Here is a 15,192-nt window from a genome sequence, read left to right on the forward strand (position 1 = left end):
GTAATTTGGAGGGGAAGGAGATGGAAGGGAATAGGACAGAAGCAACTCTCCATCATTTAGAGAGTGAACTGCTGTAGAAAGAGTCATTTTGGAAAAGAATAAACCTAAACAGCAAAGTCTATGCTAAAGTCCCAGTCTTGCAAAGAATGTTAAGTATCTACATAAATTTCAGCTTGAACAGGTTTTACTGAAACAAATTAATGAGGACATTCAGCTTTTGTTTCCAAAAGGGAAATCTCCCCTGCTGTAGCCTCAAAGGGTCCTGTGATATTCTGTTAATTGGCCTTGTGACCATGGGACAAGTTCAGCTAGAGGATACACATTCAGCTCTACTTGGACGCAAGCAAGCATAACCCCATCTCTTCCAAGGCTGAATTATCTTCTAGAAATTTCATTTGTTAAAAATGAATTGATCATATGCACCTACCAGTTATAATATTAGTAGCTAGATGGTAAATAAGAATCCTCAACATTCATTACTTCAAAGACCGCAGTTGTTCCCCAGTGGCGTGTTTAAATTTGCCTTTTTCTTAGAGCATCATCATCAATCTTAAACAACTAAAAATAAACTACACAGAAAAGTTTCAGGGAAGCGTTTGCTGTGTGGTTTTAAGTGACAGCTCCTCTCTAATGTGAAGTGCTCACTACAGGACCTATCCCATATTTGTAAGCGGTAAACACCTTATCAAAGTGGTTATTCTGGGAAACAGAACAAGAGGCAGCTGGCACAACCGCCCAGGAACAACTCGACTTCAGCAGTTGGCCAACACATCAGACGAAGTCCTGAACTCATTGAAATTCATGGCAAAACTCCCACCGAGGGAGGGCCTGAATTTCACCAAGACTTCTGTTTCGGATTCCTTGGTTATTTTTAGGACTGTACGATTGCCTCTTTAGGCAGTCAAGGAGAGGGAAGGATTTTCTTTTTCCTTCTCTGGCACTTCACTCGGTAAGGGTACTTCAGAAATGGGAAAGGAATGAAAAACAGCACTTGTCCAGCAAAGTTGCGGTCCCCAACAATGCAAAAATATATTAAGCATCTTTTTTGCGATTAATGCAAAAATGTATTTGACTTCCGATGGTATTACAGTTCCACCTGAGTGCTACGTGCACAGGCAGGCCAGGAGCGATGGCAGAACAGCCACCAGCACTAGGGTCTGCCCTGCAACCAATTCATGCTGTCCTATTTGTGGGGTTTGAAATATCTCACGCTCTGTTCAGACAATCCCTGCACGAATACCAAAGTCCCTGGAGATTTACAAACAGGAACAGTTATGGTTTTTAAAGTTTGAGCTGCACGAAGTTCCTGGTGTTCAATCCTTTCCCGTATGCTTTACAAAGCAAGGCTGTGACATGACTGATCCCAACGCTCACAGGTGAAATGGAAGCATAATTCGAAAATATGACATTATTTTAAATCAGAAAAAGCATTTTAAGTCTTGTTGATGTGCCTGTGACTGGAAGATTCTTTTTCACATAAGGAAGCAGAATAATTTTACCACATAAATTTGCTAACAGCTTTAATATAGGAATGTTTAACCATTAGTTCTAGTAGCTGGTATTTTGGAACATTCGTTCATGTTGCCACGAATTGTTATTTTCTTCTAAAACCCTCAGTAAAAGGCTTTTAGAATGCAATAAACCAACCATTTACCAGCAGTATCCAACATCACAGAACTGCACCCAGACTCCAACTCCATCGATGTAAAACACAAGGAAACTCAGTTCTTAAATACCTCAGAAATGACATCAGATGAGATACTAGAATTTAAGAGTAGAGAATTTTAAAGTAGAGAAATGCTACAAAGCTCTGAGAGCTCAGCATTGCGCCTTGGCTCTAAAGAAAGCTGGATAGGACCAAGACATTTAATCCTCCGTGGTAGGAAATAATATTCCCATTCTTTCATACACGCAGCATTTCATATACAGCTTTAGAGGTAAAACTAAGGTCACTACAGCCATACTCGGAGAAACAAAATTCACAGGGAAACCCCAGCTGATCTGTGCAAGTTACACTGTAGAGTGCTGGCAGCAATTGTTTACACTCACTCCATTAGATTCCGGAGAAGGCACTGACACTAGTAAAATCAATGGCTGTATTTGTTCATTTCCTTTTTTTTTTTTTTAATTATCTTGCTTTGCTTATCATTACAAGGTGAATGAACTAATAAAGAGCACTACTTAAAATTTTCATTGATTGAGTCATGATATTGCTTTACAGCTGCTGAATTTATAGGTTTAATAATCATTTCCACAAAGCAACTATTTGGAAATCTTTTCACCAGATGAAGTTCCTAAATACATTTCCTAAATTTGCTTTATTTTTAGTTTAGATTTTTATTTTTCTAATTCCCAGTGCAAAATTAAATACAATGAACAGAAGCCTTCCTTTTGGTTTCTGCATAAGGCCTCATGTCCAGACAGCAAACACTACTGAAGTGTTCTTCCAGGTTCCAGATAGACCAAGAAGGTTTCATTGCACACTACTGATCCTTCCAGCGATGAGGAGGAACGTCCGCACGTTTCCCTGCAACCGTGTAGTCAAACCTGATTTACCTTACCCCAGGAGACCCTTTGGAATTCCTTCAAAGCCTGAGGCAAACAGCATCCAAGTACAGGAAGAAGTGTGTAAATCCCCAAAAGGTCTCAGACCAAGGGAACCGAAGCATTAAAATCATGATCTGTAACACGAAAGAACTCTCAGGGCGATACTTACCCAGGAAATGGTGATGATTTGTAGAAGCCTCTTTGCAAATGACACGATCTCACCTTCCATTACGTTTATATCAGCTTCTGGAATGGAGTTCACAGAGTATCTACATGCGTCAAGCCATTTTTGGAAACTTTCTTTCAGTTTGTGCTTATCACAGTGACAGCACAAAGGCCTGGATAAATTAGGGCAGAATTTCTAACATCTCTGGATCCTTTCCCACTCGCTAACTTGCTATGCCTCATGACAGAGGGTTGTTTTCTCCCCTCAGGACAAAAATCCCTCACACTAGATGAGTGAGACTGGAAGGATTTGTAGGCCCACTGTTGTAATTGGAAAGCATTCTGCTTCATTATAACACAATTAGCTAAGAATAGCTCGCTATCATTCTGTTAACACTCATCTTCAAGCTGGAAAGGGAAAAGTCTTACCATGTACAGTACTCATGTTTCAACTGTACCTGGTGTGTGTTTGTGTGGCGCAAAGACTGAAAATAGCTGACTTATCTCAGTACTTGGGTGACACTATGGCTGAAAACAGGGACTGAATCAGCAACCAGCCATTCAAAAGAGATGAGCCATTACCATTTTACAAAAAAAAAAAAAGAAAAACGACATCAATTCCACTGGAATATATTGGATTGATATAGAAATCCAGACCTTTACTAGACTAAGAAATATTAACCATCGAAAGAAGAAAGTTTACAGGATTTACCTACAGTGGTAACTAGGGCTGGCAATACTCCCCATTCCACATGACAAACACAAGTGATGCAGAACATCAGATGCAATTTGGTAAATGTTTACTCTGCAAATGTAAATGCCAACCAATCCTTCTTTCTTAGCTGTCACGCCGACCTCGCGTACAAGAATCCTTGGACCTTAAGCAGATAATCCACTTCACTAACACCTCTTCAAAGCCAACCTTGTATCTGCCCATCGGTAAAACTGATGGAATCCTTCCATTTCCATACTCATTAGGTTTTTCTTTTCCCCACAAGATTTTTAGGATTTTAGTCTAGCAAACAGGAGGTCAAAGTCACAAAAAAGAAGTAGCCGTTTATCTACTCCTTTAGACTCGGCTTGTTTTGATTGTATCTCCATTTTATACAGATGTGAGCGGAAACACAGAGAGAACAAACACCAAACAACAATACAGGGTGTAAAAACGACCTGCCAGCTTCCAGTGGCCACAGTCTTCACAAATAAGCTATTTTTTGAGTCAGAGAAATAGTTGTGCAGTTTCAGAGAACATAGTAACAAAACATGGATGTATTAATATGCAACACACAACACTATTACTTGTCTACAGAAACTGAATGCAAATCCTGCTTCTTATAGCCTCTTAGTTGAAAATATACCCTTTATTCCTTTGTATCTTGAAGCCCAAACATGTAAAATATGTAAGGTTGCATCTTTACAAGCTTGAATTTCATGTGTTGAGCAGCTGAGTAACATTTTGCCCCTAAGACAGGCAGTAACTAAACCCACCAAGACAAGAAGTGCAAGTGAATTTAAAAAAAAACCCACGAGAAAAGTTACAGAAATTGCACCTTTAAACAACAGTAAAGGAATAAGAAGTTGAAGAGATTTCTTAATGTCATCTCAACTCTGAATCTTTACTGAATCTTTAATCATCGGCTTACCTCATTACCACATACATATCCGTGCACTTGACAGAGCCATTACAAACCGTATGGCCAAAGAACAACCTTCTTAAATTCTTTTATTTTCAGCCAAAAAAAAAAAAATCCAGTAGTTCTTCCTTTATTGCACTCTATAAAACTTCTTGTTGTAATCAAGAAGCCAATAAACAGTAATAGCTGAATATTCCTTTAAAATTTATAGTTTAACTCTTAAAATAAAATTTATATAGAAAAGATATCATTTACAACCCATTCAGTAGTAATCAATCATTATGTACTCACAAACAATATTAAATAACTTGTATGCAGCAGTTTTCTTTATAGGGCAGAGGGGAATATTTTCTCCTTAGCAAATATAATATTCCACTGTTGAAGAGCAATTCAAGTCAACTTTGGAGCAACTGTGATATACACAAATTTCTTTTAAGAAGCTCAAGATTCATGTAGTGTAACAAGAATATATACAACTGTGTCCAGTGCATAGCTTAACAGCAGCATGTGAAAAGTCTATTATCTTGAATTGGCACACCATTACCTACAGGGAAATAATTTACCCAGAAAATGCAGTGTATTCAGAGAACACCAGTGAGGCACAGTAAAACAACAAGATGTAGTGTAACTAGGTATGTGAGGAATAAATAGCGGGATTTTGCCCTGGAGGTCAGCAGCTTAGAACAGTAAAGACTTCGCCCTCGAAGCCATCTTCGGAAGGAAAGGGCTCCTCCTTTCACCTGGTTAGGAAACAAAAAACATCAAATAAGTAATCATGAATACAAACGAGAAGAAGCGCCACTGCAGCTTAGGTTTCTGAGGCACTATAATCCTTTTGCCACTGATGCAGCAATGGATGCCACAGCACAGGCTGTAAGCATAAATGATTTAAAGGCCGAAGAAAACAGCATTAATAAAAGGGGAGAGGAATGGATACAATGTATTTGCATATTATTTAATTACATTTACATACTAGAGATGAAAATGCATAATTATATGCATACACATTTTATTTAATGGCCACATGTGTAATATAAATATTACTCACATTTTAATTTGGACATATGTAATGTGTTCTATGGCATGGTTTACACAGCTGCCTCTATTTGCCTCACCATCCACAACCCAAACAGAAAGAAATTAAGGACATTTTCTCAGTAAAATGTAGTTTCAGTAGTAGTTTGCTACTTTGAATGGATGCCTCTGTGGCCCATGATACCTAACACAACAAAAGAGTACTTCACAGTCAGCTTTCCAGAGACAAGGCGGATTAGACAAGCAGCTGCTTCATGCTGGTGTTTACGTATAAAGAGGACAACCCAAAATCAGTGACTCCCAGTCACTCAGAAGGGAAATCCACACTCCAAGAACAAATGACAGTTGAAAGAAAGGTATAGCAGAGGGAAGACAAAAAAGAAAGGGGTAGCATGAAGGAGATTGTGCACTGTGCTGTCTTCAATCCAGTCTCCAACTAGCAGCACACAATATGCACACCACTTTTAAGTAGCTTATAATTCACGGGTTTTAAAAAGCTTTCGTTTACTTACTTTTCGTACAATAACATGCTCACTAGGATTGATGATTAAGGCTTCTCTTTCCTCCTCACTTTCCATCTGAACAGTGTATTCGCTAGGTACAGACCTGTAACTGCTTACTTCAAATCTAGAGAAAAATTAAAGGGAGACAATGGAGTACTAAATTATCTGCTCTTTTAAAGTACCAAATTCACGTAAGAAACATTATTTTGTATACTTACATTACTGGGGGAAGGTCCCCACAAAAAGCAGTAAGACTTAGTTTATGTTGCTATGTCTTTTTCAGTCTCTATTTGCAATCTATTCTCAAGGTGGTTTATTTATTCAGAATAACCCCCATCATCACTAGCTGATTGAAGAGTGATTTTCAGATGATGGTAGTGATGGACACTTTATGTAGGCAGATGGATAATGATATTTTAAATCTAAACAGTGGATGTACTAAAGCTGTAATACGTGAGATTTTTTTTCTAACTCGGAAAAAAAGAAACACCACTCACTGTTGAGTCCAACATCTGAAGCAAGAAATGAAAAAGAAAAAAAAAATCCCAAAGCCCATAACATTTCTTGATCCACAGAGTTAGACATAGGGTTTTAACACAGTTACACATGTGTTTTCATTGCTTCAGGTACTGTGGACTCACAAACAGGTTCTATTATTTGTTTGTTCTTTTATTTGCTCAGAAATCTAACACCCATAGGAAAACCTATCGCTAATCTCACTAAAATAGAAGGCAAACAAAACATCTGACACTCCGTTTCCAGTTCTGTAGTACGCTTTGCATTTACTCCAGACATAGTGCAAATGAAAAGCAGAAGCAAAAGACAGCTTTGGCTCTCTGAACACGCAAGTTATTTCACACCCACATAAGGGTTTAATGCAGCAATCTAACTGTCACATACTTCAAAAGTATAAGAAAAGAGAAAGAAATTTTACGGACGCTTTTCTTTCAAAAGAAAAACACGCCCTGTTTTATGGACAGGAGTATTTTACCTGTTACTTCGCTCCTCAGAGAGTCCAAGAGCCTCTTCTGCAGCTTCTCTCCTCCTCTTCTCTTCTGACAGTGTTTCTGTCAGCTGTGAGAGCGCCTGCTGCACTGAATCATATTGTTGCTCAGTCTCTGCAAGCCTATGACAAAATGAAATCTGAAATCAGTATTTTATGTACTTAAAGAGTTAATTTCTTGTTCTTTTTTATTGAGGAATGTTCTTTTTTTGTGATGAAGACTTAATTATAATGAGACACTTTATTGCAATATCTAATCTAAAGTCACCGATAAGTATAGATCTTTAAAAAACAAACCACAAATATTACCAGATAATAATAATAATAATTCAAGAATATGACTACGATTCATTTAATCCACTGTAAATCCACTTCTTTCCCTTTTCTCCCAAAATGCCTTAGAGGGATAGAGAAGCATTACTTTCACACTTACAGCACAGCTGTCAGGAAAACAATATTGCTAATACATGCTCTCAGTCCTGACCTTTTTCTGAGTTCATTTAGCTCCATATTGTCTATTTCAACAATAACGGCAGATCTTTCCTGTGGCGCTCCAGGAGGAACTTCTGTTCTACTTTCATCCTAGAAAATATTAAAGGGGGAAAAAAAGCCAGTCACCATTTTTCTAGTTGCTAAAAATCTTTATTTCAATTAAAGAAGCCATAAGCACCACAAAGCAGTGGAACAAACCACTCTTTGTGCCATTTAATCTTTTAATTTCCGGAACTGCGATTTTCCAAACCTGTTTTCTAACAGAAAGTTGATGAAAAGTACTGCCTGTGTGCGCTGCAGGACTTGAAGGATACACGTACACCACATAACACAGCAATCCCTGAACAATAAGTGGAAGAAACGCATCTGCACATCCACATAGTAATATAGCACTGACCACAGTTTCCAAAGTAACACAGCTGTTCCACTAGCAGAACCTGAGACAAAACACCTGCGTGGTATCGCACGATGCCATATAGACATGCCAGTTGACACAAAGGTAGCGGAAATATTTTGCACAGGATTGCATTCTTTCTCTCACATTTGTGGACTTCGTTCCAGGCACGTAATTTTGACTTTATATTTCCAGCCCTCGTAATACCCCCTGACTATCCGGACTAGTTACTGCAGCTATAGCTGCCTAGGTCACTGCTATAGCATAACATGCACGGCAGAGCAGAAATTCCTGGACACGCAGTAGGACTAGGACAAGTCATGAGCAAGTTGGGATCACCAGTCAGGGTGGCACTGATTAACTGTTTGGGAGTAACGGCTGTATGTAAGTGAAGAAGAGGTGATGCTGGGAGTCTGAAGTTTCCTAACAAAGCTGAAAGCATCCCGATCAGCAACGTCTAAATTCAGAGCTAGTGAGCTCTAGGCAGTGCGGAAGCACTGGGAACTGTGGTTAAGCAACCCCATGCTTTGCAATCAATATGTGAAAGAGGTAGAATCCAAATGGTCTGTGAGATAAGAAGCGGGGGATTAATTTATTGTGTAGTTCACAGTTCTCCTTGTTTGTGTTTATTTCTGTTTATGGAAAAGTAAGGGTTGTTATATATGTATCGATATGATATTTTAGGGTCTTATATTAACTGATAGTTACGGAATAACCAAGGCAGTACAGGAAAACTTTTGAAAAATGAAGAGATCACAAAGGAATAAGCCTACAGGTGTAAATGAGGGGTTGGCAAAGGGTACTGAAATGCTGAACTGGTGATATAGATCTCACTTCTGAAAATATTACTCAAACACCTTGCAAAATGATTCATGACTGCTGTGAAATTATTACTAAACTTTGTTGATCCAATGATTAGTGATCATCCAATTATCTCTGCCAGCTGTAGACCAACTCAAGATGATACTTCAAAACAAAATAAACAGCTTCCTTAAATGAAAAGTCAAACAAAATCAGCTTCACAACAATAAAGACAGTTATCTTCAGCACATCATGGGCTAGCAAAAGTACTGATTCAGTACAACAAAAAGTATTTACTTCATTTTTAGCATGAAAACCAGAAAAGCGTAAGTGCAGAAGAAAAAAACCCTAAAAACATTGCCTTGTGTTTGTTTACCTGAACAGTGCCTTGGAAAGATGTCACTTGCATGGTCTGATACTCCCTCTCCAGTCTTAAATAACGATTTTGCAAGTCAGTGTAACGAAGCTGGTTATCCCTTAGAGTCTGCGAAAGTGTCTTCAACTGGGCAGACAAGACGGCATTCTCTTCTGCTGACTGCACAACCTGAAAGAAAGTACCATTTAATTAAATAAAAATTAGGAATTATCTCCTCCAGGAAATTACTACAGATTTGAGACCTGCTGTTGAAAACAACTGAGTATTAGTTTCAACATTGCATCAACTTTTTTGGCAAGCTCACAGTTTGGCAAGATTTAACTAGTTGTTTTATGAGCAACGGAAATAATGACACCTGAGGATTGATTTCCCCTGTCATCAACATGCCCAAATCAGAAACTCAGGGTTTCAAACCCCAATGCTTTCCTCCCCATGTTTGCTACGATTTCACCACCTGGCAAAAGACAGTATACATAGCTGCTACTTCAGGACAATGCATACAGCCAAGTAAGCCTGATAACATAAACATGTTCACCAGGCAGTCCAGGAACGCACAGCAGTCGAGTTTTCATCTTTTCAAAAAACAGACCATAACTCAGGTCTCCACCCGTTAACCAAACACTCATCTTCACTTGTAGGAGCTTGAGATTTCTACACCTGTTTCAAAGTTTGGTTAAAACTGTTACTAGGTTTATAAAATGTTTGGGTGAAGGAGTGAAAAGAGACACAATGACAGACGAAAGGTAACATAAAATTAATTTCCTTCCAACACCAGGCCACACAAAGAGAAATAAGCATTAAGGGAATTTCCAAGAACATTTAAAAACTTTTGCAAAGGAAACTGAACACAAACACACATGTGCATGCGGACACAAACACACACTCACCATCTTAACAGCCACAAAAGGGTTCATTAAGAAATTGTAAGGAAACATTTTTGTAGGTATTTAAAATCTGGTGTGAGATAACTCAAATCTTGTTCCAGCTAAGACAGACTTCTGTCTCTAATGAAAAATACTTTACTCTGAGAAGTTCAACAGTGCCCCACCAACCTCTTCAGAATGCAGATGCAAATAAACCTTTCTCTGTCAAACAAGTCAGGAAAGCCTGACAGAAAGATAATACTGACATTTAGTTTGCAGTTTCTAGTCTGAGCCAACAGGGTTGTTTTGAAGAATCTAAGTTTTAAAGCACTAACTTTCAATTATATGAGACACCGCCAATTTAGCAGTATTTCTATGTTGATACCAGCTCAGATTCACATGAGCTATTGAGGATCACAGCTGTTGTTCTAAGTTACCTTTGAATTAATCTGCTGAAAATGCAGATCCTTCTGGTGTATCTCCTGAAGACAGTGCTGCAGTTCATTTTGAAGCTGATTCTTCTCAGCTAAGACGTGTTTGATTTCCTCCGGCATGTCTGCGCTTCCAGCGAGGGAGGCAGTTTCTAAAACCTTAAAAAGGATTAACATATTCAGGGTAAATGGTATAGGAGTTCTCTAAATAATATACAACTACAACATTAAATATACATATGGACTACATAATAATACCCTTTTCACAAGATCATTTCCTTCTCACAAGTTAATACCACATTTGCAAGAGACTTTATATAAAAAAACCCCTTCTACTTAGTGTTTTCAACTTAAATAATTCAATTAAAAAACCAATAAAAAACTACCATGAAAAGGCAACCCAACTTAATTTTTAATTTGCAAACAGCGTGAAGCACAAAAAAAAAAGCAAAAATAGAAAAAGCCAGATGAATATAAAACACCTTTCAAAAATTATTTTCCAACTAATAGCATATGGTATTCATGACTTGTAGAAGAACAGCTGTTTTTTAAATACAAGTTTAAAGCTGAAAGTCCATTCTGGAAAAAAAAAAAAATTGAACCACCCAACTTATCACTGATTCACAGCTTTGGCCTTCTTTATCTCTGGCAGGTCAACATTTTGATGTTAATCTCCAATAAGGGAGGGAAGTGTGCCATCTCTAATGCTTTATGGAATCTATTTTCCTATACAATCATGAAATAAAGACTCCTACCACATAAAATATTCCATGACCCAACAGACATTACTGTTCAATAGCTTTTATTCGTGATTTTAATCACAGAAAATGAAAGGCATATGAGACACAAACTTGACCAACCAAAACGTTGTTTTTAATGAAATTAAAAGGAATACGGTTTACTTCCTTTGGCACAGAAAAGGCAAATAAGAATATTATTCTAAAATAACACTTTCCTTGAACCTTTAACGACAGTTTACAACAGTAGACACCAATTGCCAGACCGGGTCTCAGCTGCTGCCTTTCTAAACCTAGCATTTTGTTCCTGGCCGAAGCCAACTCCAGCTGCTTCAGAGGAAGGGCAAGAACACTTCCATTAGGCACGTCTCTCCCTTCTCCCCCCGATTAGGTCCTGTTCTAATCTGCAGTATTTAGGGATTGATTTAGGCTCTGAAGAATGAACTTCATTAGACCTTTAAAATGTGTTGGCATCAAGTATACAAATTCTGAAAACTGCCGTCAATGTAAACTACCAAGTTCTTTTTTGATCCTCTTAAAAACTGTGTCCCTGAAAACAGGTTGCAGCTGTAATATATCCGAAAAAATGTTCACATTACCTGAAAGAGCACATCCTTTTACTAGTTTTGTATTTGTGACCTAATGTCCCCTATTCTGGGTTTACAAGAAGTGAGAGTGTAGATTCTCATTTCACTTACAGCCCACAGTACTAGTAGGTTGGGTCTTTCCCCCTCTCATTTCTTTCTTTCTTAATGTAAGCAATCCCAATCTTTCTTAGAAGTTTTTCTGTATCATGCTTTCCACCTCCCTCCTTTGAAACGTTTTTGTATTGCAATGTAATACTTCTGTGAAGCTGAGGTGAAGTGTACTACAAATTATTTACACTCAGTTATGTTTTCTGTGCCATTTTTCCTACCATTTCTTCAACATTCAAATAACTTATTTTATTTAGACTGGTTTTCTAAAAAGAAGATATATGCCAGTCATCTTGTTTGTCGATCTGTTCCCCCAATAATATTTGCATCAGCTAGCCAATTCTAAAACCGGATTTTAAGAGGTTCACATCTCAAAAAATTATGATGCTTCTACACTGGGGGAACTTCTGAACTGGGGGAAGATAGATCCAACTTGATATTACCTATTGAGAGAAAAAAAAATAGGTAGAACACAGCTGTAGTACAGGCTGTCTGGCAGGTGATTACGTCACTCAGCATGCAAGGACTCAGTGACAATAAATACATTGCCGGCATCCTACATGTAATAGTACAGCATCCTATTCTCTTTTGAACAAGTGTGCTATAGGAACAAGTAACAACACTGGTGTTATAATAGCGTGAACAGTAAGAGGCTCGTGATAGATATGGCACAAGAAGCCAGAATTATATTCCCACTTTACGGACATAACATGTTTCACCTCAGCTCTGACATGAGATGAATTCCTCCTTGAGTTACCTGAAAATTCCCTACCCTCTTCTTGATTTGAAAGAATTAACCAAGAAACCTGTAAATTGTTCTTTTTACCCCTTCCAGTATGTCTGTCTCTTTATCAGCACCCGGTCTGCTGTTGAACCATGTTTGAATCTTTTTTTTTTTTAAATGTCTTCCTATTATATTCTGGATTTAACTAATCTAAGATAGTAATTTACAAGATTACTTAAGTAATCTACTACCATTAGCAACTCAGCAACAAGCAAATACCATTATCTTACAGTGAAACCACAGCAAATTGTTACTCCTTTTTGACTAAGAATCAGTAACCATTATCGGTTCATGACCTTCACAACCATTTCATTTCTTTATGCAGGTGCTTTCCATGTTTTTAACCATTAAAATACAGCACACCGGTGAGTTTTCCCTGTTATTTTCTCAACAGATGAGAAACTCACTATTTTTCTTTGTTTAAAAGAAGTTGATCTATATATCAGACTCCATTAAAAAGTGTTTTTAATAATTGCAACTCATTTCTTGGAATAGTTGTAACTTGCTGATTTGACCCCAGGCAACACTGACATACAGGTAACACACTCATCAGCCTTCCATACTTCACTATCATATGCTGTGTAGTTCTCATTTGGGAAGCAGGCTGCAAATTTAATGCAATAAACTGATGGAAGTAGATTCGTGCCTCCTGCTACATTTCATTTGTTTACCTTGACGGGGTAATTGCTGCCAGCGGAGACTGATTTCTTAACAATCATGTCTTGTTGCAGCTTCTGTAGTTCTGCAATCTGTCGGTCTTTCTCAGCAACTGTGACTTGACATTGATTTCGCAGTGCCTGGGACTCTGTGAGGAGGAGGTTGTTTTCCATTCTGAACATAAAATATTAGACTCGACGTTAAATGAAATATACTACATACTAGTGAATGAAAAGGATAAAGCTGTACTCACTGTTATTTCTGAAATAAATAACGGTATTTTTGAATGGTTATATGCAAATATGGAGCACTATATCAACATTCTCAATACATACTTCAGTTTAAAGACACCTGCTAAAAAAAAACACATCAGAAAATAAAGCCTGGAAAGTGATAACATCATGTTTGCTTCATTGGCTTAGAGATAAGAGAAGTTAATTGGCTGTAAAGATACTAACATCTGTTAACACAGTACATGCTTCAGCACCTAAAAAATAAGGTCACACAGCAAAGAAACTCTAGGTCGCAGTCGTGTAGAGTGCTGCACAAGATAGCCAGCCTACCCTATTGCGAGTACACAAGTTTGAAAAGGAATACCCTAGACTCAGAAGACTGAAATGAACAAACATACCACATCTCCAGAAACTGCTGTCATACACAGGCAATACCACAAAGGGCATAAGAGTAATTTAAATCCTTTTGAATTCCATTTAATATATGGTTTTGAAGTTTGGGGAAAAAAATGGAAAAAGACTATTCATGCTGTTCACTGGTTAAGTCTACAAGTTAGAATGAGGTTTGAGTATTTCATGCTAACTTGCTCACATTTGCAAAGATAAATGTGGGGCTGGCCTTTTGCTCTACACCCCCTCCCCCAAGAGCTTCTAGTATAAAACAGATATTATCTTACACAGACTTTAATTAGAGATCTAGAAGTGGCACTAGGGACAATAAAATGCCGTACGGCACTAGGATACTGCCTACTGGCCTCAAACTCAAACACAATTATCTTCACTGAACTGATCATAACATGCTTTCGCATTTCAATCATCTGCACAAGTTTAAAAGCCTGAACGATAACAGCAGTCCGAGATGACCAAATCTTGATCTGCCTCCACTGAGTGCCACTTAAAAATGCCTACTGCCTTCTTTGAAGCAGACCTCATGATGCATTCACCGAATTAGCCCAAGGTGTCACATTATTCATTTGTCACAGATGATGCAAGATGTGAACAGTGCTGAAGCGGACTCTTGAATCTACAAAAATAATGGTGAAATGTGAAATGAAGTTAATTTTCAGTATGTAGTTGGGCCAAATACGCAGCACCTCAGACCTCTTTTAAAAAGAGATTTGGAGGGCAATGTTCAGCCATATCAATCGTTACTCTAAGAAGAGAATGTAATACCAAGCATTGAAATAAGATTCTTAAACTGTACTTCCATATATCCAAGTCACCAACAGAACAGAAAAGATTCAATTAAGACTGCCTGAAGCTTTACATAAACAAAGAGAGCATTACATAAAGATAGAAGGATAACCACGAACAAAGACAACTCTGTGGAAGCTGATTTCGCACATTACAGAAATACTCTTATCCTACTTCCTGCTAAACTATACGTAATTTGGGGTTTGTGTCAGTTTATGTCAGGTTGTGAAGTCATTGAAGAATTCTAAACAAGCGCCACATGTACTATTTGTTAATTTTAACATTTATACCTTAATCCAGCAAGCTCATTCTGGTATGTTGCAATCTCTCTCTCAGTTTCTGCTTGGAAGGCTTTTGTCTGATGCAATGCCTTCTCCAAATCATCGACCTTGGTCTTCAGTTTTGATATTTCAACAGCTGCAAAGCTGGCTCCTTCTTTAGCCTACATTTAATAAACATGATTAGTGAACTGGAATGAAAACTATATGGTTGAAGTTTTATTAGTGCTAGAACTCTAATTACAGAATAATGTTTTTTCCCCCATTTGCTCCTGTTTAACAGGATATTTACCTAAGCTCCCAAAATTGTAAGCACGCCTTCTCTAGTCACACAATGTTTTCTCAGCACTCACATAATTTACAAAGTTAA

At 37.9% G+C, this 15,192-nt stretch overlaps 1 protein-coding gene across 2 annotated transcripts in view; it reads right to left on the bottom strand.

Annotated features, from left to right (window-relative positions):
* Positions 1–4,250: 4,250 nt before the first annotated feature.
* Positions 4,251–15,192, bottom strand: part of LOC103925777 (golgin subfamily B member 1-like) — a 44,558-nt gene continuing 33,616 nt past the window's right edge. For both annotated transcript variants that reach the window (XM_009334547.1, XM_009334548.1), the window contains exons 23-30: positions 14,835–14,986; positions 13,132–13,291; positions 10,251–10,403; positions 8,951–9,118; positions 7,372–7,469; positions 6,876–7,010; positions 5,894–6,008; positions 4,251–5,086 (exon numbers count right to left, since the gene is read on the bottom strand). In XM_009334547.1, coding sequence (XP_009332822.1) covers positions 4,928–5,086; positions 5,894–6,008; positions 6,876–7,010; positions 7,372–7,469; positions 8,951–9,118; positions 10,251–10,403; positions 13,132–13,291; positions 14,835–14,986 — 1,140 coding nt within the window. In that variant the 3' untranslated portion in view covers positions 4,251–4,927. The remainder of the gene's footprint in view (positions 5,087–5,893; positions 6,009–6,875; positions 7,011–7,371; positions 7,470–8,950; positions 9,119–10,250; positions 10,404–13,131; positions 13,292–14,834; positions 14,987–15,192) is intronic.

Source organism: Pygoscelis adeliae, unplaced genomic scaffold (assembly GCF_000699105.1).
Source record: "Pygoscelis adeliae isolate BGI_AS28 unplaced genomic scaffold, ASM69910v1 Scaffold171, whole genome shotgun sequence".
Lineage (NCBI taxonomy): Eukaryota > Metazoa > Chordata > Aves > Sphenisciformes > Spheniscidae > Pygoscelis > Pygoscelis adeliae.